This window comes from Bos javanicus, chromosome X (genome assembly GCF_032452875.1).
Source record: "Bos javanicus breed banteng chromosome X, ARS-OSU_banteng_1.0, whole genome shotgun sequence".
In the NCBI taxonomy this organism is placed as follows: Eukaryota; Metazoa; Chordata; class Mammalia; order Artiodactyla; family Bovidae; genus Bos; species Bos javanicus.
Window position 1 is genome coordinate 134,473,062 of NC_083897.1, and position 27,731 is coordinate 134,500,792.

At 35.6% G+C, this 27,731-nt stretch overlaps 1 protein-coding gene across 5 annotated transcripts; it reads left to right on the forward strand.

Moving 5' to 3' along the window:
• On the forward strand, positions 1–27,326 carry AP1S2 (adaptor related protein complex 1 subunit sigma 2). Of its 5 annotated transcripts, none has more exons than XM_061408095.1 (6): positions 132–224; positions 2,363–2,541; positions 8,364–8,472; positions 9,098–9,235; positions 13,325–13,419; positions 25,764–27,326. In XM_061408095.1, exons 2-5 carry the CDS (start codon positions 2,363–2,365, stop codon positions 13,367–13,369), a joined length of 471 nt encoding a protein of 156 aa, XP_061264079.1. In that variant the 5' UTR covers positions 132–224; the 3' UTR covers positions 13,370–13,419; positions 25,764–27,326. The 5 variants fall into 5 exon arrangements, with proteins under 5 accessions (XP_061264081.1, XP_061264078.1, XP_061264079.1 ...); XM_061408096.1 differs by lacking the exon at positions 25,764–27,326 and adding an exon at positions 14,901–15,024; XM_061408097.1 differs by lacking the exons at positions 13,325–13,419; positions 25,764–27,326 and adding an exon at positions 20,811–22,247 and having other exon boundaries at positions 1–224.
• The last annotated feature ends 405 nt before the right edge of the window (positions 27,327–27,731 follow it).

Genomic DNA, 27,731 nt, shown 5'->3' on the forward strand with positions numbered 1-27,731 from the left:
GCCGCAGCCCCGGCTCCTCCCTCGTCCGGCCCCCGGGGCGGGGTCTGTCGGCTCGCCCTCCCCTCTCAGCCTAAGCCTTCCCTCCGCGAACCGGGTCCCCTCCCCACAGCAAAACGGCTTCTCTTCCTCAGCTCAGCGACAGGGGCTTCCCCTTAGTCGCCGCCGCCGACGCTGCCGCCGCCGCCGCCGGCCGAGCCCCGCCGCAGCCGCGGCCCGCGGCCGCCGTAAGTCCCGGGAGGCGAGCGGGGACACCGGGATCGGGGAGTGGGGAGGGAGGGTCGGGCGAGCCCCCCGCCGCCCAGCGAGCGCCTGGACGACCCCACCCCGCGCCCGCCCGCCCGGCCCGCCACTGGGGCACCGCGCCCCGAAACTCACTTCTCTTTGCGTCCGCGCCCCTCTCCACTCGGCGCCGCGTCCCAGGTTGCGGGGGCCGGTTTCGGACGCTGCAGCGGGTCCGCGGCACCTGTGGTTTGGGAATCGCCTCAAGTTTTGCGGGGCATTTGCGGGCGGGGTCGGCGGCCGGGGGCGGCGGAGACGGAGGACTCTTGGCGCCCCCTGCGCGGCGGCGGTTGCCATTGTCTTCCCCGCTCCTTGCCTGTCACCTCGCCGGGGCTCGATCGGTCAGTGATGGAGTGCGGCCCCGTGGGGCGGCGGGCAGGCAACGGCCACTGGCCCCGAGCCCGCTCCGCGGCCGAGCCCATTGTTTTTAATACCAATCTCCAGGAATTGAGGCGCCTTGTGATTTGAAGCAAAATCGGAGCGTTGGTTTTTAACTAGAGGGAAGGAATACTTGTGTCTGGAGACCAGGCATCATCCTATGTTAACATATAATTTATTTTAAAGAGCATAAATTATTTATTCGTCAGATAAAGTGATGGTGGGGAGAGATGGAGGACCTTGATATAGACTCCTTTGAGTCCTTGAGTTTCAAAAGCAAACCCCCAGTCCTCCTGGTCTCCAAGATCCTGGAATACGGGTCTGTTCTTTTCCAAGTTCTGCTAACGGGTTTGCGTGAAACATTGTCCAGTTCATGCGTTACTTGCTGTCCCCTTCTAATGTCGCTGTCTTAACAGGACTTCTGTGTGAGGCACTTTGACATCATCAGTATTGTTCGTTTTTTTCGTGCCAGTGATGCGTTTTAAGTGTGGTGTTAACAGCCAGTTTTAACTTTATTGAAGTTAAATTGTCGCATCGTAAATTTCTAAATACCTTATTGATGCCCGTTTGGATTATTACAAAAAGCGGCAATGATTTCTTGGCGAAATTTAGCGCCCATTTTATTCAGATGGATGGTGTAAATTCCCCCACCCCATGTTCAAATTCAGTATGGTATGGGTAATACCAAGAGTCAGGCTGAATCCTACTTGCAGAAACTAGTACTGAAACTTAGAATAATTAAAAGAAAAGAAAAAAAGTCTGAATTCTACCTTTAAATTACCTTTGTAGAAACAATGCTTTCTGTTTGCAGTTGGGGAGACTGAATTACAAGAAGGTTTCCTTAAAAATTAAAACATGTAGACTAATCATCATCAGCAGATTCTAAATAAATGTAGTTTAATAAATAGTTTGTGTGAAATACACTAGAATTCAGCATCCACTCCATCTGTAGATGCTATGTTTTTAAATCGTTTTAAATGAAGTATTTCGTATAATGTCTGAATGTGTGTAGCTCTTAGTTTGGCTTTTTAAAGGTTTATATTCTCTTTGGTAAAATTATATTAACTCTCACTTTATTGTGTGTATATTTATGTTAGAATTTTTAAAATGAGATGTGAATTTTTAAAATCAGGCTTTTATTAAGAAAAATGTGTGTTTATGGGATTTTTTTGGTTTATATTTTAGCTCTTTTGTTTTGCTTAAAATATGTAAACATAAACTGAAGACAGCATTCCAAGTTATAGCAGTCTGTCTACAAGTAATTCAGTTTGGCACTAGAACAGCTTGTTCTGTGTAGGGTGAAAAATAGTAGGTCTGTTTATTTCAAATGCATCTAAACCAGTTGATGTCAACAGTTCTCCTTTGATCCATATACATTCCTATAGCACACATACACAATAGTTTCTTAAATTGCAAGAATTATCTTTCTTTTTCATCAGAATTTTCACCTCACCTGTTTTTGTCCTCCCCCTCTCCTCCAAACTTAAATGGAACAGGGTGAGGTGGGAGGATTTGCATCTGGTGGAAAGATCTTTCTACAAGAATTTCCTGTTATTTTAACTAGCATAGAAATATTGATGGCTACTCATCATTTGTTAGCTAAACGCCCCGTCCCTCAAAGCTTCTCTTTGCCACGTGTCATCTTAATCTTAACTTCATTGAATCAAAGTATTGCCTGTAATCTTGGTTCTGTTTATCTTAACAGATGCAGTTTATGTTGCTTTTTAGTCGTCAAGGAAAGCTTCGACTGCAGAAATGGTATGTCCCGTTATCAGACAAAGAAAAGAAAAAGATCACAAGAGAACTTGTTCAAACCGTTTTAGCACGGAAACCTAAAATGTGCAGCTTTCTTGAATGGAGAGATCTGAAGATTGTTTACAAAAGGTATAATTTTTATTTATTAGAAAGGTGAAACAATCAGATATTAGATCATTTATAACGTGGAAATTGCAGACTTTCGAGAGATGACATTTATAAATAATGATTACTAAAGATATAAATGAAATAGTCTTAAGGTAAAGCTTTGTACTTTTAAGATAACTACTGTTTTGGTGAAATGATAAAATCATGGGACTCTTTTTAAATGAAATTATGTAACTAAAAGCATAAATGATACTTCATGCTTAATCATCTTTTTAGGAAAACTGAAATAATTCATTTCTTTGCAGGGGAAAATAAAATCCGTATTTTAAATTGTGTGAGTAATTTTCTGAATTTAGATAAGCATTTACCTCCCCCTCCCTTCTCCCCACAAATCTGTAATGACTGTTATTTGACATGCCTTTTAATCTGACTTTCAGAATCTCTTATTCATGTATAAACTCCTTGGATATGTACACCATTTTAGTCATAGATGTTTAAAAATCAGATATATACAGGATTTGTTCATTACTGCTTATTAGTTTGAAGTACACTTGTTGCTGTGGTGGAGGTGTGATTAGATCTGGTAAATAGATAATTTTGCCCAGAACAGATTTTTAAAATTTTGATGTTGCAAAATGACTCATAGATTGGCTTTGAACACTAAGCTTTTAAATGATGCTATACATCTTTATTAATATCTGGAACTTTTTGATACCTTAAACTTCTCAAGATTGTTCTAATAGGGTTAAAAGAAATATAATCACTTTGTTTCTTCACTATTTCTGTTCCCTTACAATTAACTTACTGAATTTAGGATAAGAATGTTCATGCATATAAAAATTCTCTTCTGTGGGGGATGTGCAGGGAACTAACTGTGGATTGTAAGGAGGGTCAAAGAGAAGTCTGGGTGTTATCTCAGATTTCATTTATTCCACTCTACTATGGATGGGGTTGTGGGCAAGATGGCAGAGAAAGACATGAAGATTACAGAACATGTAGAATTTTTAAAATACCATGGATGACTCTACAATTTTTAAAATACCATAGACTCCTCTTTACAATAGAATGAATTTAGTCGTCTTTGGATGATTTTGTATCCAGTGTTTGGTGTAGTATTTGTTGAGAAAAATCATAAAAATACCATTTTAGAGGTGGAAGATGTTTTAGAGTAATCTAGTCAAGTGTTTTTTTTTTTTTTTTTAAGAAACTTTTTGCCCCAGGGATGAAACCTTAAATGAAACAAGTGGAAATGGAGGTGCTTGTGTGACTGTATCTCTACTCACTTGGCTTCCACCCTCTGTGTAGGGCTCCTGAGTTTGAAAACCACTACTGTTGGTCAAAACTGAGTTTTATTTAAAAAAATGAGAATTTGGGAGAAGTGACTTGTCCAAGGTCAGTTGCTCATGACTGCCATAGGGGCCAGAACTCAAATCTTAAACCTGGGGGCAAGGGTTTTAAGCTGGGATGAGAAGAAAATTTGCATTTCTTTAAGGATCCTGTAGTTGGAAAATGGGTGGGGGGAGGGCTGAGACTGGCACCTGAGGGATCTATTAGGATATGGCGATCCTGAAGGAAGATTTCTGCTGTGGGCTCAGCAGGTGGAAGAGTTGGTTGCTGAGGTAAGTTTGGTAAGACTTGGTCATTGCTAGAAGCAGGGAGGGCAGTGAAAGAGGGGGAGGACTGGGGTGATTCCACACTTCTGGTTCAGCTGATGAGGTAAATGGTGAGGTAGAAAGTTGACTTTGAGGAGCCTGTGTGACTTCGATTTGGAGATGCCTAGTTTTCTCAGGGTGGGCATAGGCATGGACTTCTGGGGGAAAATGAGGCATAAAGTGTTAGATCACCAGCATTTAAGCGGCAGACAGAGGGTAAGTTATAGGGTCAGTCACCTTAGGAAAGGGGAGAGAGTTCAAAACTAAGGTCACCAGTGCCAAATGTTGCATGAAGGTCAACTAAAGTGAAGAATCTATTAGATTTTATAGTGAGCATTTCACAAAATGCCCTTTGTTGGAACATTTTCAGTGGAATAGTAGAGATAGAACTCTTGAAAAAATGGGACAAAGTGTGAAGAGGTGGAGACAATAAAACAGCAAGTGTAGACTGTTGGTGGGGGGGTGGGGGAAGCTTAAAAGGTGATAACCACCCATAGACAGGAGTGGGGAGACAGGGTTAAAAAATGGCATGAGAGAGACTTAAGCTTATTTCTAGATAGGGAAAGGAGTCCCCCGTGTGGAGGAGGAAAATACTAGCAAGGGAATCAGTCCCGGGAATCAAGATTCTTGGAACTGAAGGAGATGGCCTGTCCATCAAGAGGAAAGAAGCGCTAGTTGGTACTCTGCATAGCATTCAGCCCATCCATGTTGGGACACTGGTTTTTCTGTTGTAAAAACCTGTAAAATGTAGTTTCACCTGACTCTGATATTTACATCAAACTCCTATAAATAAAGATGCACTTAAAAATACCAGCTTTACTAAGATGAAATTCACATACAAAAGTTAGACCCCATTTCATACTAGAAACTTTTCTAGCACCTTAAGGACATTTTTTTGGTAGATATGAACAGGTAATTATTTTTTCCCTAGTCCAGCTGGAAGAGAAGACCTTTTAAGTAAAAGAATTAACACTTAGCTACTGAGAAATTCTAAACTAGCATTTTTTTGCTGTTCATATCACCAAGTGATCTTTCTGTTTGCCTTCCTCAAGTTGCCTCATCCACATTCTCTATCCCTGAGCCTTTCTTACAGTTGCCCCTCTTGGGGAGGGAGAGGTGAGAGAGAGGAGTAGGGTTAATATAGCTGAAAAAATAGACTGAAAATCTGGGGACTTGAGTTCAATTCCTTTGTGCCATTAGTTTTGTGACTTTGAACAGGTCATTTTGCCTTTGTTTCCTCATTTCTAAAATAAATACTCCTGAAGATCCTGTGAAGACAGAAAACACTATGCTTTTTTGATTGCTATTTTGTGCAGCATGTTACAGGATTAAAGTCTTTAAAAAATTTACACCTACCAACTACGAGCTTCAGAATTTGTTTAAGAGTACTGTATTGATTTTCTTCACTAACAAAAGAATTTTTAATGACATACCAGTAGAATATTGAGAACAGTTTGGTTACATTCGTCCACAGTCAGCTGATATTTAGCTGACTGGGGGGGAAGTCATGTGTTATGAATATAAGAATAGACACTTTCAGATGTTCTCTGAGTGCCAGTAATTAGAGTAAGCCTTAATCTACTCTGCTAAAAATAACCAAACATACCTTCTTTCTTACTAGTCTATTATTAATTTTACTTCAGATTTAGACTTACAAATATGCACTGAGAGAAGAAAATGAATTCATTATTGAATTTTTTAAAAATCACTTGGTTCTAAAAATAAGGAATACTCTTCAGGTTCTCTTGGTAATCTTTTACTAAATCAGTATAACAATTTTTCTTTCCCTCCTCAGAGCATGTGAAATATTGCTTTGAATATGTTTTAATTTTTACCAGTTGCAGGATTACTTTATTTAATACAGTTTTGGACTGTAGTTTTTAATATAAAACTTGGGCTCTGGAGTTAGATTACTGTTCCTGAGAAGGTTACTCAGTTAAGCCCAAGTCTCCTATAAATGCGAATAATAATGGTATCTCTCTGAAAGTTTTTTTTGTGAGGATTAAAATGGTGAATTATGCCAAGGCCTTAGGTAACATTTAGTGCCTTAGTCACAGTGAGGATTCAATGAATGTTACCTGTTGTTATACTTCTGTTTCTTCCTTAAACTTTTTGGAAAGAGGTGCCTTCTTATGATTCTAATAACTAGATGTTCAGCTACAATGAAGAATTCATTTAATTTGATATTAAAGTAATATTTCTGAATGATTCATACAATCTAGGACCTTTGATTACTGTTTACATGCTATTTATTTGTAAGTAAAAGGCAGTTCTGTAGTTAAGGAGCAAGAGTGGTGTAAGCATTAGATTGCTTAACAGTGGCATTGGAGAAATCTTGAAATTAAAAGTAAAAGGAATATTACTCAACATTGTCTATTAGTAAGTTCTTTCTAGTGGAATTTATTTAGCACTGTGTTCATATCAGCTAGTCGTGTCTTTTTTATTTACCATTTTTAATGTCTTTCCCTTTAATCTTTAGTTTTATTAATTCACAGAATCTTATGTGTCATTTGTATCAGTTTTCCAGATTTACAGCTCTATTTGAGCAGCATGGGTTAAAGAGGATGGAAGGTTGGGTTGGAATATCTGGTTGCCTTTTAAAGCAATAAACAGAATAGTGCTGGGAGAGGGGGTGCTTTGTTAGTAAAGTTGGAGGTGGTGCATGTTATGCCCTTTATGATAATAAATGAATGTGCTTGAATGCCTCTTGAAGACTGCAGAAGACCAACCATTTAAAATAACGTCGTGAATGTAGAAATTAGATAGAATGGACATGGCAGCTAGTGTACGTGTATGACGAGGGAGTCACTGTGGTAGGTGGGAAAAGGCCTGGAGTTAAGGTCTCAAGATCAGACTTCTTGTCCCAGTACAACCACTTGGCAGGCCCTGTACTTTTGGGCCTCTTTTTTCTTTTGTAATCAAGGATGATGGTGTTTACTGTTGAAAAGCTCAAATAAGATGAAATGCTTTTTGGTAATATTGAAATTAATAGTGTTATGAAAATACTAGTTATTCTCAGACTGAAGAGCAGAAATTCATTGGATTTCAAAACAGGTTGTGTGTGTGTGTGTATTATTTTACATTAATGCTATGAGCAGTGATTAGCCATTGTGTTTCCTAAAAATTGCTTAAATGCTCCTCAGTGAAAATTATAATGGCACCTGAGACTTATTTGGAATGTCTTAGTTTTTCATTTTGTTTCTTTTCAAAATCTTCAAACACATTTTAACCGTTTGAAAATACTTTTAATCCTCCTCAAAGGACTTAGGTCATCCTTTGTTATGCCTCAAGGTTTTGTGTTAATAAGTTTTGGCTTCCTTGGGTCAAGTATAACCTAGTCCCATGTACTAGAATTCTTATTTGGAGAATATGAGTTTTCCAACCTTATTCCTTCTTCAAGGGTAAATAGCCTGAACTTCAACAAGGAAAACTTAGAAAATTTGAGGACATGTCTTAGTTTTCCCCGTTCTCTTTCTCTAACTTCTGTGATTACTTGCAACTTGTTTTTTTTCTCAAGGCTTATTTCCACAATCCTATATACCTCCTTTAAAAATAATTCTATGCTGTTAGGAATCAAGATAGTAGTTACCTTTGAGGATAGGAGGCTGTGACCTGGAGAGGTTAGAAGAGGGGCTTCAGAGGTTCAGTAATAATTCTGTTTTGTGGTCCAAGTGCTGGTACCACAGGTACGTTCATAGTGAAAACTCATCAAGCTGTACATTTATGACTTGAGGTCTTCTCTGTGTGTATATTACGTTTTAGTAAAACATTCCAGAACATTGTCTTCATGTTGACAGTATCTTCAATAAATCCTTCAGTTGGAGAGTTTATTTTCTTCCCTGTTTACTTGTGGTTTGAAATAGTCACACAGTGCGTTTTGTTTTAAATAAACTTCAGAACAACGTGTGTCAGCTATGTTTTAGAATATTCCTACAAAAGGAGCCTGAATGAAGGAAGAGCAAAATAAGTAACTCTTTCTAGATAGTGTGATTCTTTTTTTTTTTTCTTTCCTGTACTTTTCAGAATTTTTTTTTGTACATTTATTATTTTATAGGAGAAAAACAATTTGCTGTTGTAAAGAGGAAATAAGTTGTATAGGCACAAGGTCTTTCACAATAGGATATGAAAGTGTATTTTAGAAAATACATGATTATAGGGTAAATTTTTTTCTGCATCTGTTTTTTGTTGCAGATATGCCAGTCTGTATTTTTGCTGTGCTATTGAGGACCAGGACAATGAACTAATTACCCTGGAAATAATTCATCGTTACGTGGAATTACTTGACAAGTATTTTGGCAGTGTGAGTAGCATTTTGTTTTAGGAAATTGAACGCCATAATATATATTTTTTAACCTTTTCTGTAACGAGTTTATTATTTGTCTTGAGAATTCTATTTGACAGTAACCTCAAGAGAGGGAAGGAATGACTCTATTTCTTGTCCGTGCAAGTCAGAATTGCCTAGTCAGCTAACTGCCAGAATTGCTTGACCCCACAGACCTACTCATTTAATTATGCTGGTGAGAATGAGGTTTAAAATAGTGAAATAGAAAGGAGTCCAGCTATAAAGATTAATATACTGGAAGTGCTTAGTATAGAATTTAGATTTGGTTAGCAGTTGTAATCATATTACCCAGAAATATGTAAATATTTCGAAAGACCAGTCTTTATGAGTAGAAAATCATTATTAAGTTGCCCATGTTAGGAGCTTGCAGAGTCTGGTCTTTCTTAGCTTGAAGGCATTGTGTGTTTCAAGTACTTGAGACTTGAAAGTTAAGCTGACTAAATCAATGATGCTTAGTTAGCAGGATCGCCATTTTTAGATATAATTAGATTAATTCACTCTGGTCAGATTTTATTGACTACCTGATAGTAGATAAATATCTTCTGCTTTCTCCAGGTTTTATTTATTTATTTTTGCTTTTCAGGTGTGTGAACTTGATATCATTTTTAATTTTGAGAAGGCTTATTTTATTTTGGATGAGTTTCTTTTGGGAGGAGAAGTTCAGGAAACATCCAAGAAGAATGTCCTTAAAGCAATTGAGCAGGCTGATCTACTGCAGGAGGTAAGCTACTCAGAGTTCTCTTAACTAGACACTAGCATGTTTTGCTCTTGCTAGGGAAGTCTCAGTCATCTTGCCTCATTTTTACAGTTTCAGAAATTACTCTGAAGCATGCTTGGCATGTAGTGTCCATGTGCAGTTTATTGATTGGCATATTTGTCAGTCACATCAACTCAGTTATCTGTGGATGTAGTGTTTACTTTGGAGATGATCTGGAGATGGCCCATTTTTGGACCCCAAAACACCAAAGTCCAAACATTTAGAGGGACAGACTACTTTAAGATGGGGAAAGTAGTAGTAATTTGATAACTCTGTGTCTATTGTTCTGAATTACTTAAGATAACCCCTTATCTCATTAGTGTCTACAATGAGGAGTTGACTGTGAGATTATGGCATTTTCATTCCAAGTTGGTTCATATTTTCATCTCATGTCCATTAAGTACAAATGTAGCCAAGCAAATGATAGTGTTTTATTATACTTTTTGTAGAATCCTCTAGTTTCTTGTTAGCAAAACTAACTGAAAAGTATTTCTACTTCTCTTTGCTTTTCTTGAATACAAACCGTGTTTTGTCAAACAGCTACATTCTTGTCTTGCCTTGATATCACAAGAACCATTGAAAAAACCCCCTTCGCTTTCTAATTTCCACAGTTGTCTTGGGTTAAATGTATATTTGATGCTTCTGTACCTTCAATTTCTGAAGCTAAAAATTCATAGATAAGGCTACCTTTCCTGAAAAACTTAATGTAATTAATTCAGGTACCTAGTTGAATTATGCTTTAGTCATAATTGAAGTTTAATCAAATAGAAAATTTATAGCAAGAGGAGGAATTAGTCAATATTAAAAAATGTTACTTGTTTTCATTACAGTAATTATCTTTTATATTATTATTGAAGGAGGTTTTAAATCAGAGTAAATCTTTTTTCTTCATTATAATTTATTAACTGTTGGCCTCATTTGGGCTTCTCATTCAGGAGCTCTCAGTAATCCCTCTGCATCAGTCACTGACTTAGGTCAGTTGTGGGGATTGTTTGAAGTTGGGATGACAATATCTATAATATATGTAAATTAAACATTAGACAGTGATTTTTTACATTTAATGATACCGAGTTACCAAAACAGGGGTTAAGGTACCGTACTGCAGAAGTGAAGTATTTGTTGACAGCCCTAATACCATCTGCTGCTCACTAGTGAAATGAACACAGCCCCTTTTCTGTGTGTGTATGATTTACTATGGTTTTTTATTAATTGATTGCATACTTGTCTTTGGGAGTTTTTTTTCTTTAAGTGTCAGGTGTGCTGACTACACACTCATATTCTACTGTTATAAAATTGGGTTAAAGCTAGCACCTCCTTATTTTGCTGTTTGCTAACCAGACTTTTCTGAAAATTAGGTCAAAACAAGGGTCATAACTTGGAAATTTTTCATATTTGTTCCCTTATTTGATCACTTTTATATTTCATTATTATGGAACTATATTCTGTTGTATCAGATCCTGGTATTTCCTCTAGTTTCTTTATCATTTCCTAATTAATTACATTTGCCTTAAAACATTTCTAAAGTTGTTGAAGTTAAGCTTTTATTTTTAATATCTTTTTTCTGGAGAAAAATGTTTAGGGCATTGATACCTTCTTGTGTTTGGGTTGTTTTTTAAACTTTACTGGGAAGTCGCTATATACTTTACAATATGACAAATATGCTGAATTTACTTTATAGCATATATTGAATAATGTACTAGAGGATTAGAAAGTTATTACATGTACATGTTTGTGAATGTGTGTGTGTGTCTCCCCTATAAAAGTATTTTAATAAGAAGTCTCCTTTTTTGAAGTAGTATTTTATATCTCTAAGTGGGAAAAGTAGGAATGGAGAGAGAAGCATGGGATGTCCATAGTTCCATGCAAAATTCTCCTTACCCCATCTTCACCTAGATTAAAAAAAAAAAGTTTTCTACTGTTAATTATAGTTCTTTAGAAGAGACAGGCCCTATTTCTCTTCTGTGACTACCTTTATATTGTTTTTTTTGGTACATAAACCAAATTGATAACTATATTAAGACATTTTTTTTGTGTGTGGGGACCAGGCTAAGACATTTTCTATTCAGTGGACCAAGTGAACCATTTTTCTTAATTTCACCATGCAAGCAAGTCTTAAGGAGACAGAAAGTGGCTGGTCCATTCTGAATTTACAATGATGTTAAGGCCTTTATGAAACCAAGCTAAAGTCTGTATAGGGCAGTTAAGCTTCAGGTTATTCTGTTCAGTTTAACAGTTTAACTTGTTTATTCATGTTATTCACCAACAACATATTGTCACAGGAAATCCAGGATGATAAGATGTTTGTTTCCTAAAACAGTCATTTATATGTTGATACATGATACAAGATCTCTGGGCGAGTATTTGAATCTTATGTTCACCAAATAGATGATAGAATACGATGAGAAAAAACATTCCACAAACTGCTAAAATGATTTGTCTGGACACTGTGATAACAAAAATAATACTACTAATAAAATAAAATTTAAAAAAAGAACTTCGATGATAGCTAATGATTATTGAGTACCTAGATGTGGGGCATCCTATGCTAATCATCAGGATTTCCTGAAAAAGTGTCCTGAGAGCCTTTTAACTAATGAAGTAGAGGCTCAGTGAAGTTCCAGTGACTGGTCCTAGGTAGCAGTTGGCAAAACCAGGATTCTAAACCCAGATCTGCTAGACTTCAGAACTGTAAGAAATCTTAACCACTGTGCTCTGTCTGCCCCAACTCCCATTCATGTATTTTCTTGGTATGAATATTTTAAACATTCTGTTTTAGATATCAAGTTCTGTTTGTCTCAGTAATATAGTAAAGAAATTCCTTATTCTCCTGGAGGTTTTTGTGTATTGAACAAAGTAGATTTCCTAAGACTGATGCTATCCTTTACTTCTTAGACTGGAAATTTTGTCCAGTTTATCAGTAGTTGGAATTCATTAATTGGATATATAGATATACATTAGTACTTTTCAAGTCATTTCTTGTTGGGTTTATCAGATGTCTAGATCTATAGTAGCTTTTTTGGTCTTATAGTTTAGGGTATAATAATCACTTAGTTTATGTCATGAAATGATTTTGCTTCCAAAATTGTACATATAGCTGTAAAGACAGTTATCTAAATGCAGTCTTAAATTTGTAGAAGTCCAAATTTATTTTAATTTAGTTTACATATATCATGATTTTTTTTTTTTTCTCTTTGGTATCAGGTCTTTTACTTGAATCAGTTGTTCTAAATACCAAAGATGACTGAACTATATTGAAAATATCTGCTGGCTTAAAGATATATGCAAATCACAAAATAATTTTGGTTTTAATCCTTTTTTAATTTGTGAAATAATACATTTCTATCTTTATGAATTTTTATTTTCAGAAATATTTCTTTGAAATGTCTCTTTTACTTTGTGTAAACGTTATGTAGTTCGTGTAGGTAGTCCTTCATTTCATAGGCAAATAGGGTAGATAGACATCAGTGGATAAAATAGATTTTCTATTAGCATTTTACAGTCAGTAATGAGAACATAAAATGAATGTGTATTTGAATCATAATTACTAAAATATCAGACATTGTGATTAAAAAATAAAGATATCTTTCTTATTTTACTTAATTACTTAGTAAAGAAGGGTTCAGTTTTAATATTTCTAGACTGAACTCTATGTTTATTTCTTTTGGTATTCCAGTGTATGACTCCTTAATTAGATTTGGGGGTAAAGCCCAGAAAAATTGGTCCATTATCCAATTTTTAATGTTTGACCGTTGGAATTTAAAACATATTTTCTTAACATGCCAGTAGTTCTTAACTTGATTCTTAAATTATTAAAGTGCAACACGCTGAGATTGCTAAATTGACTTTTTTTTTGCAATACTTGGAACATTTTCCCCAGCACCAAATACCTATTTTAAGCTAGATTAGATTTTTTTTGGAGGGAGGGCATGGGGGAGTGGTACAGTTGGGATTTATTTTATAAACATTACATATAATGACAAAGGAAATAATAGAGTGCATATTCTTTGTGAAGTCAGGCACTTACCAGTTTTTCTCTGCTCCTTAATTTTATAGAGCCAGAATGAAGAATGGGGAGGTTTGTCTGAGGATATCTTATGATAAAGAGCAGTCTAAGGCTTTAGTCCCTTTGACCCCCAACTTATTTATTGGTAACTACTAAATTTACCATTTTTGTGGCATGGATAAGATGGGGTGTTATGCAAAAACTGTTGCACGTGAAATGATTTCAAGTCCTTGCTTGATCTGTGAAGATCAAATAGTTAAATACTGGGCATTGGGCTTTAACCCTCAGCGGTAGATGCATGATGGTGTTGATCAGCGCTTTGAGATGTGTCAACCTTTTTTTTTTTATACTAACAGCATCATTTTCAAATTTGTGGAGGCTTTCCTTTTGAGCTTTGTTTGCTGTTGGTATTGTTTCTCACTAAAATAATCTGAGAAATGAAAAACAAGTGAGCTACCAAAAGCAAGCATTACACTCATGAATTTGCTTCTACTTCAAGGTGGTCCACTATATGAACAGGTTTATTGGATTTACAGTTGTTAATTTGCCTCATCTAGAAAGTGGTGCTCTATGGAAAACTAGTGCTGCTAAAACTGATGTGTTCTAGTGCTGGGGCTGCATGATACATCTTAGTACTATACAACATCTTTGTGGAAGTAGTAATTAATAAATCTTTTGGACTGCATAAAAATGGAAAGGTAAGAACCTTAGGCGACAAAGGGATTTCTTTAAACATGGATCTTTTGTAAATTAAAAGTATTTTAAGTAAGTACTTATTGAAGTATTTAATAACATGCCTCTTAATAAGTTTTTTTAATTAAAATCTTGCTAATTAAGAATATTAAGGCATTGGGTAAACTCAAGAATATCTTATATTGTTTTAAAAAACAGATGCTTTCAAATATATACAGTAATATACAGTAATATAACAGCAAAAAGCATTTTGATAAAAATCCTCTTAGATTGGTTTTAATAAGACAAACTCCTATAATTCCTTTGTAATTACCACTGTTTATATTAAAACCTTTAAGCCTAAACCTTCTTCTTTTCAGTTGGGTTAAAAATTAACAAGGCTATAGTCCTTTATACCAGCATATTTTAATTTTTTATATGTTAACTTGATTGGGTTCTACTAGAACAGATCCATGGATAAGTGAGGTTTAGTTACATTAATGCTTCAAATGGAAAATACAGAAGGGTAGATACAGAGAAAACAGAAGGTGGAACAAATCTTGCCTTTCACTTTGCATTTAATAAGAAGCAATTTGGCCAATGCCATTGGTCACTGATTTTCAAGTTGTAATCATTCGCTCTATGTCTTTTGAGCTCTTTTTCCTTTGCTTTTCAGAATTTTGAGAATTTCCTCCTTACTCTTTCATTTTTTGAGCCAACTCTTGCTACTCTGATCTATTTGTAATAAAAGTTGGAATAAAAATATTCAGTAACTGTAAATCTGATTTTCCGAAGTATTTGACAAGAAGCCACAGTAATACCATACTTTTTTATATCACAATAGCTACATATACATAAACTTAAATTATATATGCTTACTCGTATTTCTTGTTTTATAGTCTCATGTTGTCTGTTCTATTCTTTTTTTTTCAATGCTGATCCTGATCTACTAAGTTGATTGCATGAGCCCTAGGATTGAGACCTGCACAGGGACCTGCAAAGAACATATTCCTAGGTGTTGGTGATGGTTTTGTTTATTTATGTATTTATTTTTTAAAATTAAAGTAAGTTGACATGATTTAAAAAAAAAAAAAAGTACTTTCTGAAAAATTTCAGTGTTTGAGTTCTTTTTTTACGCTCCTGAGACATTTTTTTTTCTTTTATTGCTTTTTCTGTGGTCTTTTTTTAAATAAAAATTCCCACTGTAGGAAAATTAACAAATACAAGCAAAGACACTAGAATATAATCTTACTCACCAACCAGAGAATTAGATTAATTCTGGTTCTCAACTGGAGTTGGGAGTAGGGCAGTTGTGCCTCCTCAGGGCACACTTGGCGATGTCTGGACACGTTTTTGATTGTTACTACTAGCCACGAGGTGCCACTGGCATCTAGTAGGTGAAGATCAAAGATGCTATTAAATATCTAACAATGCCCAGAACAGCCCTCTCAGTAAGAAATTATCCAGCCTCAAGTGTCAATGGTGCTGAGGTCCAGAAACCCTGGTTTAATTTAACACCATGTAATATATAAACATTTCATTTACAGATTCCATTTATATTTATGGATTGCCACATCTTTTCAATATAATATATAGTGCAGATTACAAATGACTAGCCAAAAATGAATCAAAAGTATAAGGGAAAAAAACCCTAAAAATTGTGAAGAGAGGGATAAATCTGCTCAAGAACATGTAAGTGGCTATAAAAATCACCTCTGTGATTCACCAAAATTACTTTTACTTGATCAAAAATAACTTTTGATAACCAGAGATAACCCACAGCAAAATTTACAGGATGTCACTGTATAATTTCCTCAACAACTAAATCTGTTAACATTTATTCATGTTATTTAGTTTTTGTCTGGAAACAAAATTGAGCATACCCTGCAGGCAGTTAGAACACTTGAAGTTGCTGCCGATTTCCCTATCCACCTTAGGGATTTGATAATTCCTTATGAGAGGAATAGTTTAAATGACCAGAATTTACATATATAATACAGACTTATATTGTACATACATACTTTTTTGTTGTCTTTCTTTTATGCCCTATTAGCCTTATAGAATTTACTTAGTAAAGAGTATTTGAAATTCAGTGATTCCAAGAAATCATTTATATTTTGAAAACCTTGGTTAAATTTAGGGCATTTCAAGTTATGATCCAAATGGAAGACCAAGACAAATACAATACAATTACCCTAAGATGTACTTAATACAATTACCCTAAGATGTACTTAATACAATTACCCTAAGATGTACTTAAAACTATTTCTTTACAGTCTAAAGTTGTATTTACTAACTTAATTATTCTGCTTCTTTATTTTTATTTTTTTTGGTTTGTTTCTTGGATTGGCAAAGAATTGTTTCCTCCTTATGAACACTTAAATTTGTATTCTATTTTGGAGGATTAGTTTAGTGATATCTATTAACAATGTGTATACTTTTTGCCCATTAGTAATACTTGAAGGAATTTTATCCAACAGAAATGTACAAATGCACTAAGACACGCTGGGTATAATACTAAACCATTGTAACCTAATCAAATGTCCATCAATGGGAAATAGGTTAAGAAAATTACAGTACACCATATATGAAACTGTTACCTGGCTATAAAAGAAATGAGATCAATTTGTATGTAATGATATGGAAAGATACTGAAGGTTTATCAAGTAAGAAAAGATCTAGGAATAGGACATTAAAAGTATTACCTCTGACGATATTTGAGGTCCCCCCCCTCCTGTTTTAAAACATGTAAAAAAAAAAAAATCACTCAGCTTTCCTAGTGCTTCAAAAGTGCTTGTGAAATAAGACACCATGAGTCCTGTCACCTAAAAGATACCACATAAAGTGCTTTCATTTTTTTCTCTTTTTATTCATTGCTAAAAAGAGATCTTCATGAGTTTGGATACTCGGCGGCCCTTTGGTCTTTAGCTCAAGGAATAGGGTTCCAGAGTTAAGAGTAAGGACTTTGCCACAGTATTCAATAAAAAGTACCACTGCATTCTAGAACATGAAGAACTAAGGATACTACTTTATAGTGCATGAAATAAGTGAAGCCCCTTTAAGAAAAACTGGAGTGTAGCAGTAACTTCAAATTATACTTATATATATATATATATATATTTTTTTTTTAGGGCTTCCCTGGTGACTCAGTGGTAAAGAATCTACCTGCTAATGCAGGAGACACAGGTTCAATCCCTGGGTTGGAAAAATACCCTGGAAAAGGAAATGGTACCCTACTCCAGTATTCTTGCCTGGAGAAGTCCATGGGCAGAGGAGCCTGGTGGGCCACAGTCCATAGGGTCTCAAAGGGTCGACATGAACCTGCGTGCATATATATATATATATATATATATATATATATATATATATAAAATTAAATGTACGTAATTTTCTCTTTGATTGCCTTGCATACCAGAAAGAAAAATCAGGGTACTAGGTTTTCCATTTTGGATCCATACCACTAGTTTATTTAAGTACTTCTCATCCCAACAAGACTTAAGCCTTTAGATTATTTTACTTGTGAGTCATCAGCCTAGTATAGTGAATATCTGGGAATTTTTAAGGTAGTGGGGTTTGTTTTAGGAACATAGGTGGTTTTGAGAACAGGTGTAACTTAATTCCTTGCTGCTGTGTTTGTTGTCCTACACTTCCCACTACAGTTCAGTTGCTCAGTCGTGTCCGACTCTTTGCGACCCCATGAATCACAGCACGCCAGGCCTCCCTGTCCATCACCAACTCCCGGAGTTCACTCAAACTCACGTCCATCGAGTCGGTGATGCCATCCAGCCATCTCATCCTCTGTCATCCCCTTCTCCTCCTCCCCCCAATCCCTTGGATTGAGAAAAAGATTATTCTTAGGATGGAGGAAAGTTGAATGTGCATGTATACTAAGAAAAGAGCAAATGCAGAGAGCAATGAAAAACGAATAGAATAATGGAAAAAGTATATTGGGAGGGTGAGGGAGGGTGAATAGGAATAGAATCACAAGCATTGGTTTAAGATGAGGCTTCTTCCCCCTCTGTTTTGAGTTTAATGGGTTTAATGAGCTTAATGGGCCACAGATTTCTTTTTTTTCCTCATGAGATGGATGAGTTGATAAACTGTCTAGAGGAGAGCTGCTGGGACTGAGGAGAAAGAGAGGCAGATAACTTGAAATGTTGAAGGTTTGGCATAGACATAATGGGGAAGAAGTCAGTGATTTGCCCAGATTAAAGGCCCATTTCAGATTTAAATAGTAAATATCTAATCTTTAGTCCAAAAATAGGTCTCCAATGTGTACTAAGGGCAACTTGTGGTTTATATTTATTTGTGTAATACACTGGATTACAAATTTTTTTCTCACTATTTTCCTTTTGGTCTTTATTCCCACACAGTCTGTATCACTGACATTTCAGTGTATTTAACTCAGTTTGCTAGGTCATAGAAGACAGTAGGTCTAGTTCTGCAGAGGACTTTCACCCTCCCCAATTCTTAATTAATATAATTATTCCATGACTCATAAAATGTTCTCTTGGTGTGAAGGCCCAGAATACTGGAGTTATATTTAATCCACTATAATGTTTTCCTTGTATATAAGAGAAAAAATAACTGTTAATTATGGGCATATCTATCATTTAAAAATCAACCTTAAATGTTAAATGGTCTTTAAGGCATTTATTTATAGCATAACCTTTTCTGCTTCTGTCAGTTTAAAATGGGAAAGTATTTGAAACATGTTTTAGCAACGTAAAAGTGTTGAAAGAATACATTTGTTTTTGTGGATTTTAGAGTTTTTCTTCTTGAAGAATGTTTTTCAGGTAAGGATTTCTGCCTTTGAAGAGTATTCTTCACAATTAATTGGATGCTAATTTCTTGTTTAAGTACAGTAATATGAATCATTGCTATAAAGAATAGTTTGGCTTTATCAACTCTTCTTTCCTGGTAGTGGTTTAGTTTAGTTGCTCAGTTGTGCCCAACTCTTTGCAACCCCATGGACAACAGTTCTTTCCTAAAGGGTAGTAAAAGGTCTGTTAGGAATGCCCCAGGCGGTCACAGTTGAGAATTGCTCCTATAGAATTGTTCCTTTTCTTTCACGGTTGTCTCCTCTGGGGAGGAACTGCTGTGTGCTTGACCCTGTTTGGGAAACTACCTTTTTGTTTTCTTTTTTTTCTCCCTTACTGAGTTTTTCTTTTAATTGTTGGTTTTTACATGGTGTGATATAAAATTGAGAGACAAAACAAAAAAGATGCAAAGCTATAAAGGCTCAAATATTGGTATTATTTAGGTGAAAGTTTATTTGATAGACTTAAATTTTTCTTGTTCTCTCACCAGAAAACAGAGAATATGTTTTACAGCAAGAGTTTGGGTGTAAGAAAAAGCATAGTAGAATACGTTGCTGGAGTACTGACATGCATCAAAATGTAGTAGGATATATAAATTCAGTTTGTAATAACAATCTTGTCAAGTTTGTTACTTACACTTTAGCATTACGTGAAAAGTTTAATTACATTAAATCCTAAGAGATAGTCCCACTTACTTAACTGATGATATTTTCATAGCAAATTTTGCTCTGATAATGAATCATCATTGGGGCTTATAATTTATTATTTTACACAGAGAATATTGAAATAGGTTCAGAGTTCATTGACCAAAAAAATATTATTAATATCATTGATACAGAAATAGAATTCCCCTCATGAAAATGAAGCATTTGGGGGTTCAATTTATTATGGATATTATTTTAGCTTTCTGCTTTATTTCACAATGTTCTGAGTAGGAGAAAAAAAGCAATTATATCTTTAAACTGTTTAGGGATTATCTGGGGATTAAACTTTTACTGGCTTTTTTCTTCAAATCCTTTTGTATTTAATGGTTATTATATAAGGTATCTGTTACATATTTTATTGGAACAGTTTATATTGACTTTGTAGCCTAACAGTTCAAAGTGCCAAGTTGAATAAATAGTAAATTGAGGATATCTTAAAAGCAGTCAAGCAATTTTAAACTTTTTTGAGTCACAAGCCTTTTGGCTCAGGGTATAATTGCTTTGAGAGTCTGATGGTCCATGGGCCGCCTTTTCAGGAAAATCTGTATCTAATTTTGCCCCTAGTTTCAGGGAGTTTTGGAATCCCTAGATATTCATCTCTTCTGTGCACTCTAGGGTCAGTTTAAAACCACTTCAGGTTACCTTGTTGATCTGTGAGAAACATCCTTTTAGATACATTTAGAGGCATAGACATTTAACAGATCTGTTTGGTGAATTCTTTAAAATCTGTCTTCAGGATTATTTTAAAAGTAATAAATACCCTTAGCCACAAAGGCATAGTCTTTGGAATTTTCTTTTTTTTTGGTAAGTTAAGCGAATGATTAAAAACCTCTATTGCTACTAAATGGGTAACTACTTTTCCATTCTTTTCTTAGGAAAGATTTTCCTTTAGAATCTGTAAAAGTTCATGGTCATTCTAGGATGTAATGATTTTCATTAAGGGATTAAATTCCTTTTGCTTCATGTAGTAAAATCCTGATGAACCTGAACACTGGCAGGAGGGAGTATTCTAACTGGATTTTGAGTTAACTCAGTGTTGACTAGATGACTTATACTGAAAAATCTTTTCAGTATATTTTTAGTAAATACAGTGCTTTTGGATTTTGTAGGACATAGGTCATCATTTTGGTTATTGTTATATACAGTAAAGTTATAAAAGATGAATATGAATTCCTGGGTATTGTTTAGAAGTTAAATATTCAGCCATAAACCAAAATTCTAAAAACAAATTCTAAGTTTCAATTAAGTTTTCTTTGCTGTGCACTGAACATTCTAGAAATCTGATTGTGTCTGTGTCAGTTTGTATACTGTGTGTAAGAATATATGCATTTCTTTTGTAGCCACGTCATGAATATTTTAATGTCCCTGTGTACTAAATGACCACTCATCGTGTATGCAGAATTTCACAGAGGAAATAGAGAGCTGATATGCTTATGAAAGAAAATATCCTCAGCTTGGTGACTGATTACCTTGTGTAATAATAGAACATTTTAGAACTGTTACCTTTGTAATAATTTTCCTGTTCTCATCCTCTTTTCTGTTTTATTTTCATTTTGTGTGTGATCTTGATACAGCTTTTCCTGCTTGCAACTGGTTTAATTTCTTCTTGAAAAATATGATCTATGATCATTTTGAGTAATGTTTCATTTCAGACACCTACATGTCATCATTTGTGAACCATCTGTGATTAATCTTGTAAGAGAATACCTAGCAATCATTAAATGTTTACCAAAGAAAATAGAGCTGAAATGCTTGGTCAAAATTAGCAGTGCCACAGTATAGCATGATTTGATCTTCAAATGTTGGCAGGATGAGACTATATTTAGGGTAATTATAGTATACATGAGGAAACATTTTTAATGTATCACATAAAAGTGTATTTGGCAATAATACAAGAAAGTAAAATCTGTACTATTATATAATATTTAAGCTAAAACATTCACGATTTCTAAAAAATTTATAATGCCACATTTATCGACTGATATTTGTGCTATACAATATCAAAGAGTCCCTCTAAGAACTATCAGAAAGCTATGTCAGAAAAGTCTCTTCTGCAATATCTATTGTTTAAAAGTAAGTAATCCTTTCAAAGTATTAATATAGGATTTATTTTATATAGTTAAGATTCTAATATTGTTTAAATACTATAATATTTTACTAGTTATATAGTTAAGTCTGCATTTACTTAATGATTCGTTAAATATGGTTTTATATTTGATATTAAAACCTTTAATATTGATCATTGTGTTTTAATAAAACATGCAACATATATTATTATAAAGAGAAAATTACTGAATAATTCATTGTCAATGTTTAGAGAGTTTAAAGCCCAAGTTAAGTAAGCTATCATTAAACAAGTTCAAAAGATGCTCAGTGGTTTACCACTGAAAGAAGACCTGTGAAAATGTGTATTAGGCAGGGGTGCAGATCAGTTATTTCCATTCTTCCATTCTTGCTGTACTACATGACATTTGAAGCACCTGGATGGGCTATCAAATGAGAAATTAGCATTATACATTGATAGCATTGGGAAACATTGGTCTTTCATTTCCACTTTTTTCCTCTTTCCCTCCCCCAGCCCTGCAACATGGTATTCATCTGGTTTTAATACTGCATAAATATGCATTGTCTCATGCCTGTTTGCTTTGGATGCTGTATGCCCAGCTGTAACAAGATGTTGCTTCTTTTGTTATTTGTATACAGCCGCTTGCTTTAAACTAGTAGATGCTGAAATAGCTTTCCTTGCATGTCTAAATAAAAATATTGCATGTACTTTGTCTCATGTGAATGACTTTTTTCTTCTCCATCCTTTTGACAAGTAATATATTTCATATTTTAATTTTTCAGGTAATTTTAAAAAATTATGGTTTAAATGTAACAATTTAATAGTTTAACCATTTTTAAGTGTACAGTTTAGTAGGTTCAGTATATTCACATTGTTGCACAACAGATCTCTAGTTTTTCATCTTACAAAACTGAAACTGTATCCATTAGAAACAACTATTCCCCATTTCTCCTCCCCTCAGCCATTGGTAACCACCTTTATACTCTGTTTCTATGAATTTGACTAATTTACATAATAGTTTTTTCTAGATGGTTTTGAGCTACAATTTCAGTGTGAACATGTGAAAATTAATTTTATATTACAACTGATTAAAAAACTAACTTACTATTTGTATAAGTCTCAGTGGAAGAAAATGTATAAATGATTCTTTGAAATTAGGCCTTTTAGAAAGGACAGATATTTCAAATGCATATTTGAGAAGCAATGTGGTTCTCTTCAAGAAATGCTATCTATATAAGATTGCAGCCAGTGAGCACATAAGGGGAAATCTAACCAGCTTCAACGAGTAGGATGAGGGGGCGCATTTACATGGATAAGCTAAGAATCTTAACTCTATAGAATTCAGTGTAGGCACACTGTAATACATTAAAGGTTGTATGACATTTTAAAAATCATCTAAGTGAAAATGGTTATTTTTAAATTTCCCCCCTTATTTAATGTGATTCATGAAAACTCTGAGACCATACAAATAGAACAGTATAAGAAACCCTTATGTACATATCACTCATCTCCAACAACCATCAACAACTCAATGTTATTTCATAAATCACCACCCTACCATGCCTTTTTTGCCTGAGTATTTTACAGCAAGCCCTAGACATCCTATCATTTAATCTTATATACTTCAGTATGTATCCCTAAGAGATAAGCACAGCCCCCCAAATTAACAGTAATTCCTAATATCTTATTCTTGATTCGTTTTTTCCCTAATTGTCTGGAAATTGCATTTTTATAATCAGTTTCTTAGAGCCAGATTCCAAACAAGTCTCACACTGTATCTGATCTCTTTAAGTCTCTGTTAATCTTTAATGAAAGTGAAAGTGAAGTCGCTCAGTCGTATCCGACTCTTTGCCACCCTATGGACTGTAGCCTACTAGGCTTCTCCGTCCATGGGATTTTCCAGGCAAGAGTACTGGAGTGGGTTGCCTTTTCCTTCTCCAGGGGATCTTACCGACACAGATTGAACCCAGGTCTCCCGCATTGCAGGCAGACGCTTTACCCTCTGAGCCACTTAAGTACTTTAATAATTAATCTTTAATAATTCTGTAAATCTTTAATAATTTTTACCCTCCCTTGCCTTTTTTTTTTTTTTTTGGTTAAACTGAGTCTCCTATACGGTAGAATTTCCTCCATTCTGTATTTGGCAGATTATAATGGTGATGTTTAACTTGTTCTCTTATCCTCCATATATATTTAGATCTGTAGCCTGGTTAGGTTGATGTTCAATTCAGAGGTGGGGAGGAGGGCAAGAGTACTTCATAAAAAATATCCTTTTTTCACCAAAGCTGACTTTTATCCATTTTTCCTTAATGCACAAACATACTGAAAGGTCATTATATGAACTTTGTATATAGAGTTGGTTTATAGTAAGGTTAAATACCTTTATTTAGATTTCAGTTGTGTCATGTATCAGCTAACATATTTTGAGTACTTTCTGTGAATCAGGCACTAAGCCTTATCTCTCTTAATCTCTACAAATGAAGGTAAGTGCTATGATCCTTGTTTTCCAAATAAGGAAACAGACCAAAGAGTTTAAATAATTAATCTGAGATTATTCCATATAGTGCTTTACATAAAATTAAATCTAATGTATGGACTTATGGTTTGATTAATTTTTCTTCTCCTTGTTTTGTGCTGTACCACAATTAGGATGCAAAAGTAAGTCATTTGGGTACAAAAAATTGTTTTCCTCTGTTAAAATCTAGTATGCCTTTTAATTACAAACTTGTTGCTACTAATACCTGAAATTTGACCTAGTTGGCCCTTTTATTTTGTGCTGTACAAAACTGGACACTGGAAATTTTTTAAATTTTTTTTATAGTATGCTTGCTTTGGTTAGTCTTCCTTTGGCATTTACAGATGAGTATTGGTTGTTACATAGAACAAAAGGCACTTCTGTCTCAGGTGTCAGAGCATTCTTTCTGTATGTTGCTTCCACTGAAGCCATTGGTTGCTCTGGGGAGGTCTGGAAGGTAAGTTTCTGAAGAAAGGAATAAATACGTGTGACTCAAAAAAAGAGCAAGGAAAATAAAAATATATGAAGAATGGGGAGAACTCATGGGGTTTCCCTGGTCTTTGGTGGTTCAGACGGTTAAGTGTCTATCTACAATGCAGGAGACCTGGGTTCGATCCCTGGGTCAGAAAGATCCCCTGGAGAAAGAAATGGCAATCCACTCCAATACTATTGCCTGGAAAATCCCATGGACAGAGGAGCCTGGTAGGCTATAGTCCATGGTGTCGCAAAGAGTCGGACACGACTGAGCTACTTCACTTCCACTTGAATTTTTACACTAAGACAACTTACGTTTTCTGTAGAAAGTGCGAGTGGCTTAGTTGTGTCTGACTCTTTGTGACCCCATGGATACACAGTCCATGGAATTCTCCAGGCCAGAATACTGGAGTGGGTAGCCTTTCCCTCGGAGAAGGCAATGGCACCCCACTCCAGTACTCTTGCCTGGAAAATCCCATGGACGGAGGAGCCTGGAAGGCTGCAGTCCATGGGGTCGCTAAGAGTCAGACATGACTGAGCGACTTCACTTTCACTTTTCACTTTCATGCATTGGAGAAGGAAATGGCAACCCACTCCAGTGTTCTTGCCTGGAGAATCCCAGGGACGGTGAAGCCTGGCGGGCTGCCATCTATGGGGTCGCACAGAGTCAGACACGACTGAAGCGACTTAGCGGTGGCAGCAGCAGCCTTTCCCTTCTCCAGGGGATCTTCCCAACCCAGTGATCAAACCTAGGTTTCCCACATTACAGGTGGATTCTTTACCAGCTGAGCCACCAGGGAAGCCCAAGAATACTGGAGTGGGTAGCCTATCCCTTTTCCAGCAGATCTTCTGACCCAGGAATCGAACCGGGGTCTCCTGCATTGCAGGCAGATTCTTTACCAACTGAGCTATCAGAGAAGCCTTTCTGTAGAAAGGTAGCTGTCAATAATTTCCTTAAATGCCAGTGGGTTTGATAGCTTTCTGTATTACAGCAATGGAGCACAGCACAATTGGTAGGTAATTAGTAGGTGTTTAATGCATGCTGAAAAAAAATCTTCCTGTGGTCTCTGATGTTGGGACACAAATTGCTAAATAAGCACTGGCTCTCCATGGAAGTGCCCAGACTGCTGAACTGCTTGCGTTCAGCTTCTCTGAAACTTGCATGCGCTTCCGTGTCAATTTCACATTCTCAAACCTCCCCAGATCTGCTTACCAGAGTCTCACATTTTCCCTCCACAGGAAGCTGAAACCCCACGTAGTGTTCTTGAAGAAATTGGACTGACATAACTCTCCTCCCCTGTTGATGACTTCCTGTGGCATTTCACACACTGTAGATGGTCACTGCCTTCATGTCCATGTTAGCTAATGGTGTAAGATGATGTCTTGTCAGTATTACTGTTCTGCTAAGCTGCTTCATTCAGGCCTACACAATTTTTTTTTAAGGGAACTTCGGTTAATCAAGTGATAACAAGGGACTTAAATATGAATTAGAATGAATACAGAAAAAAAAGGTACTTTTTCTGGCTATTTTATAGGTCTGTTTCTCTTGAATAGGTTATTATCATTACTTTTGATTATGTGTATCTATGGGTATGACACAATCAGGCAATATACATTTATTATTCTCTTTGGCAAAAAAATCATGTGAAAGAAACCTGGTTTTATGAAACCAAAGACTACTGCATTTCAGTATATATGCGAATAAAGGGAATTGACATGTCACATATCAAATGAATGAAAATTTCACTCTATGTTGAAACTTAAATTATACCAAAGACCCTTATTAGAAAATAAACACCTTAAAACAAAGGGAATACACAAAAAAACTAATAGAATGATGCTGTTTTACACTAAAAATTATTTCATAGGCATTCCAAACCTGGGACGAGGAACAGAGATCAGCTGTTTCATAATAGTATACATACTATTTTTAAGGCCAAGCAACATTTGACTCCTGACATAATTTTTTTGTGGTCATAATCATTTAGTCACTTAGTTGGATTGTTTTTGATGTCTCCCAAATAAAATGAAAATGTTGACTTACCAGGGATTCTTAATAACTGTATCTTATGGAAAATGTGTTGCTCTTTTCACAAAGTGTTGCATAAGTCATTGTTTAAAGCACGAATATTCCTTCTGGGGTGCTTGTTACAGCCAAGTTTATTTTACTCCCCTATTGCTTCCTTCCACTTAGAAGTGCAGTAAACTTTAGGGCAGCTTCCTTCCCTTCCATGGCACTGCCTAGTTATTCGAAGTCCTAAATATAAAAACAGACACCACCTCTCATGAAAGTGTGAGTTGAATAAAGTAAAATGGCATTAGTGGGCGCTATATTTTTTAAGGATATAGTCATTTCAATGTCACTTTTATACATACGTCTATGTATGTAAACGTCTTCACAGTTTACACTTTTCATTTGTATCGCTGGGCTGGATTAAGCTTTGTTGTGATTGTGACCAATATTGAGGCCACGTGAGCACTATCTTACCACATTGCCAATTAGTTGTAATAAATGTTCAACGTACACAACTGTAGTGTGTTTTTATCTTTTTCCAAAAGTCTGTCAAACTATGAAGAGCTGCTAAAGGAAGAATTTTTTCAAAAAATTTTCAAGTAAGATGTTGAAAATTCACCTCCATTTGAATGTGGTGGTGGTTAAAAGCACACACAAGAAAAATGGTGGAAGATTTAAGGAGTCTTCATGTACTTCAAACCCATTAAAAAATAATGTGGAGTCCGTGCTACTGAGAGCTTATCTACACACTTATTTTCAATCAATAAATGCCGCTTTTAAAACCTTGATGCAGTTGATTTTTCTCTTCTGAATGAGTTCAAATCACTCCAGGTAATCAAAGGTGTCCTAACTCAACTGGAGTCCCCCTACGAACTGGAGGTACTAGCACACTTGCTGAGATGGATGGGTATAAGCAAATTACTGCATAGTATAAGTACCAAAGCAAAGCTTTGGTTATCTTGATACTTAAGGGGCTGCCTATTAACTACAGATAGGAAATGTTACATAAAAATAATGTGGAGTTTTTTTTAAAGTATACTCTGATTTCTGGAATAAAATATCTTTATAGGAAAATAATCAAAAGGATATTTAAGGAGGAGGAAACAACTACCATATCAAAGTTGCTAGTCTGCTAAAAATAAAAGATGTGTGCAATTAAAAAAATGTATGTGTAGACTTAAAGAGCCTCTAAC

Excerpts from the sequence above, each read along its gene's own strand:
- AP1S2 (XM_061408094.1), top strand. The coding sequence starts at position 2,363 with ATGCAGTTTATGTTGCTTTTTAGTCGTCAAGGAAAGCTTCGACTGCAG. Across the intron at positions 2,542-8,363 it reads CTGAAGATTGTTTACAAAAG|ATATGCCAGTCTGTATTTTT; the intron begins GTATAATTTTTA and ends TTTTTGTTGCAG. Across the intron at positions 9,236-25,763 it reads AGGCTGATCTACTGCAGGAG|GAAGCTGAAACCCCACGTAG; the intron begins GTAAGCTACTCA and ends TTCCCTCCACAG.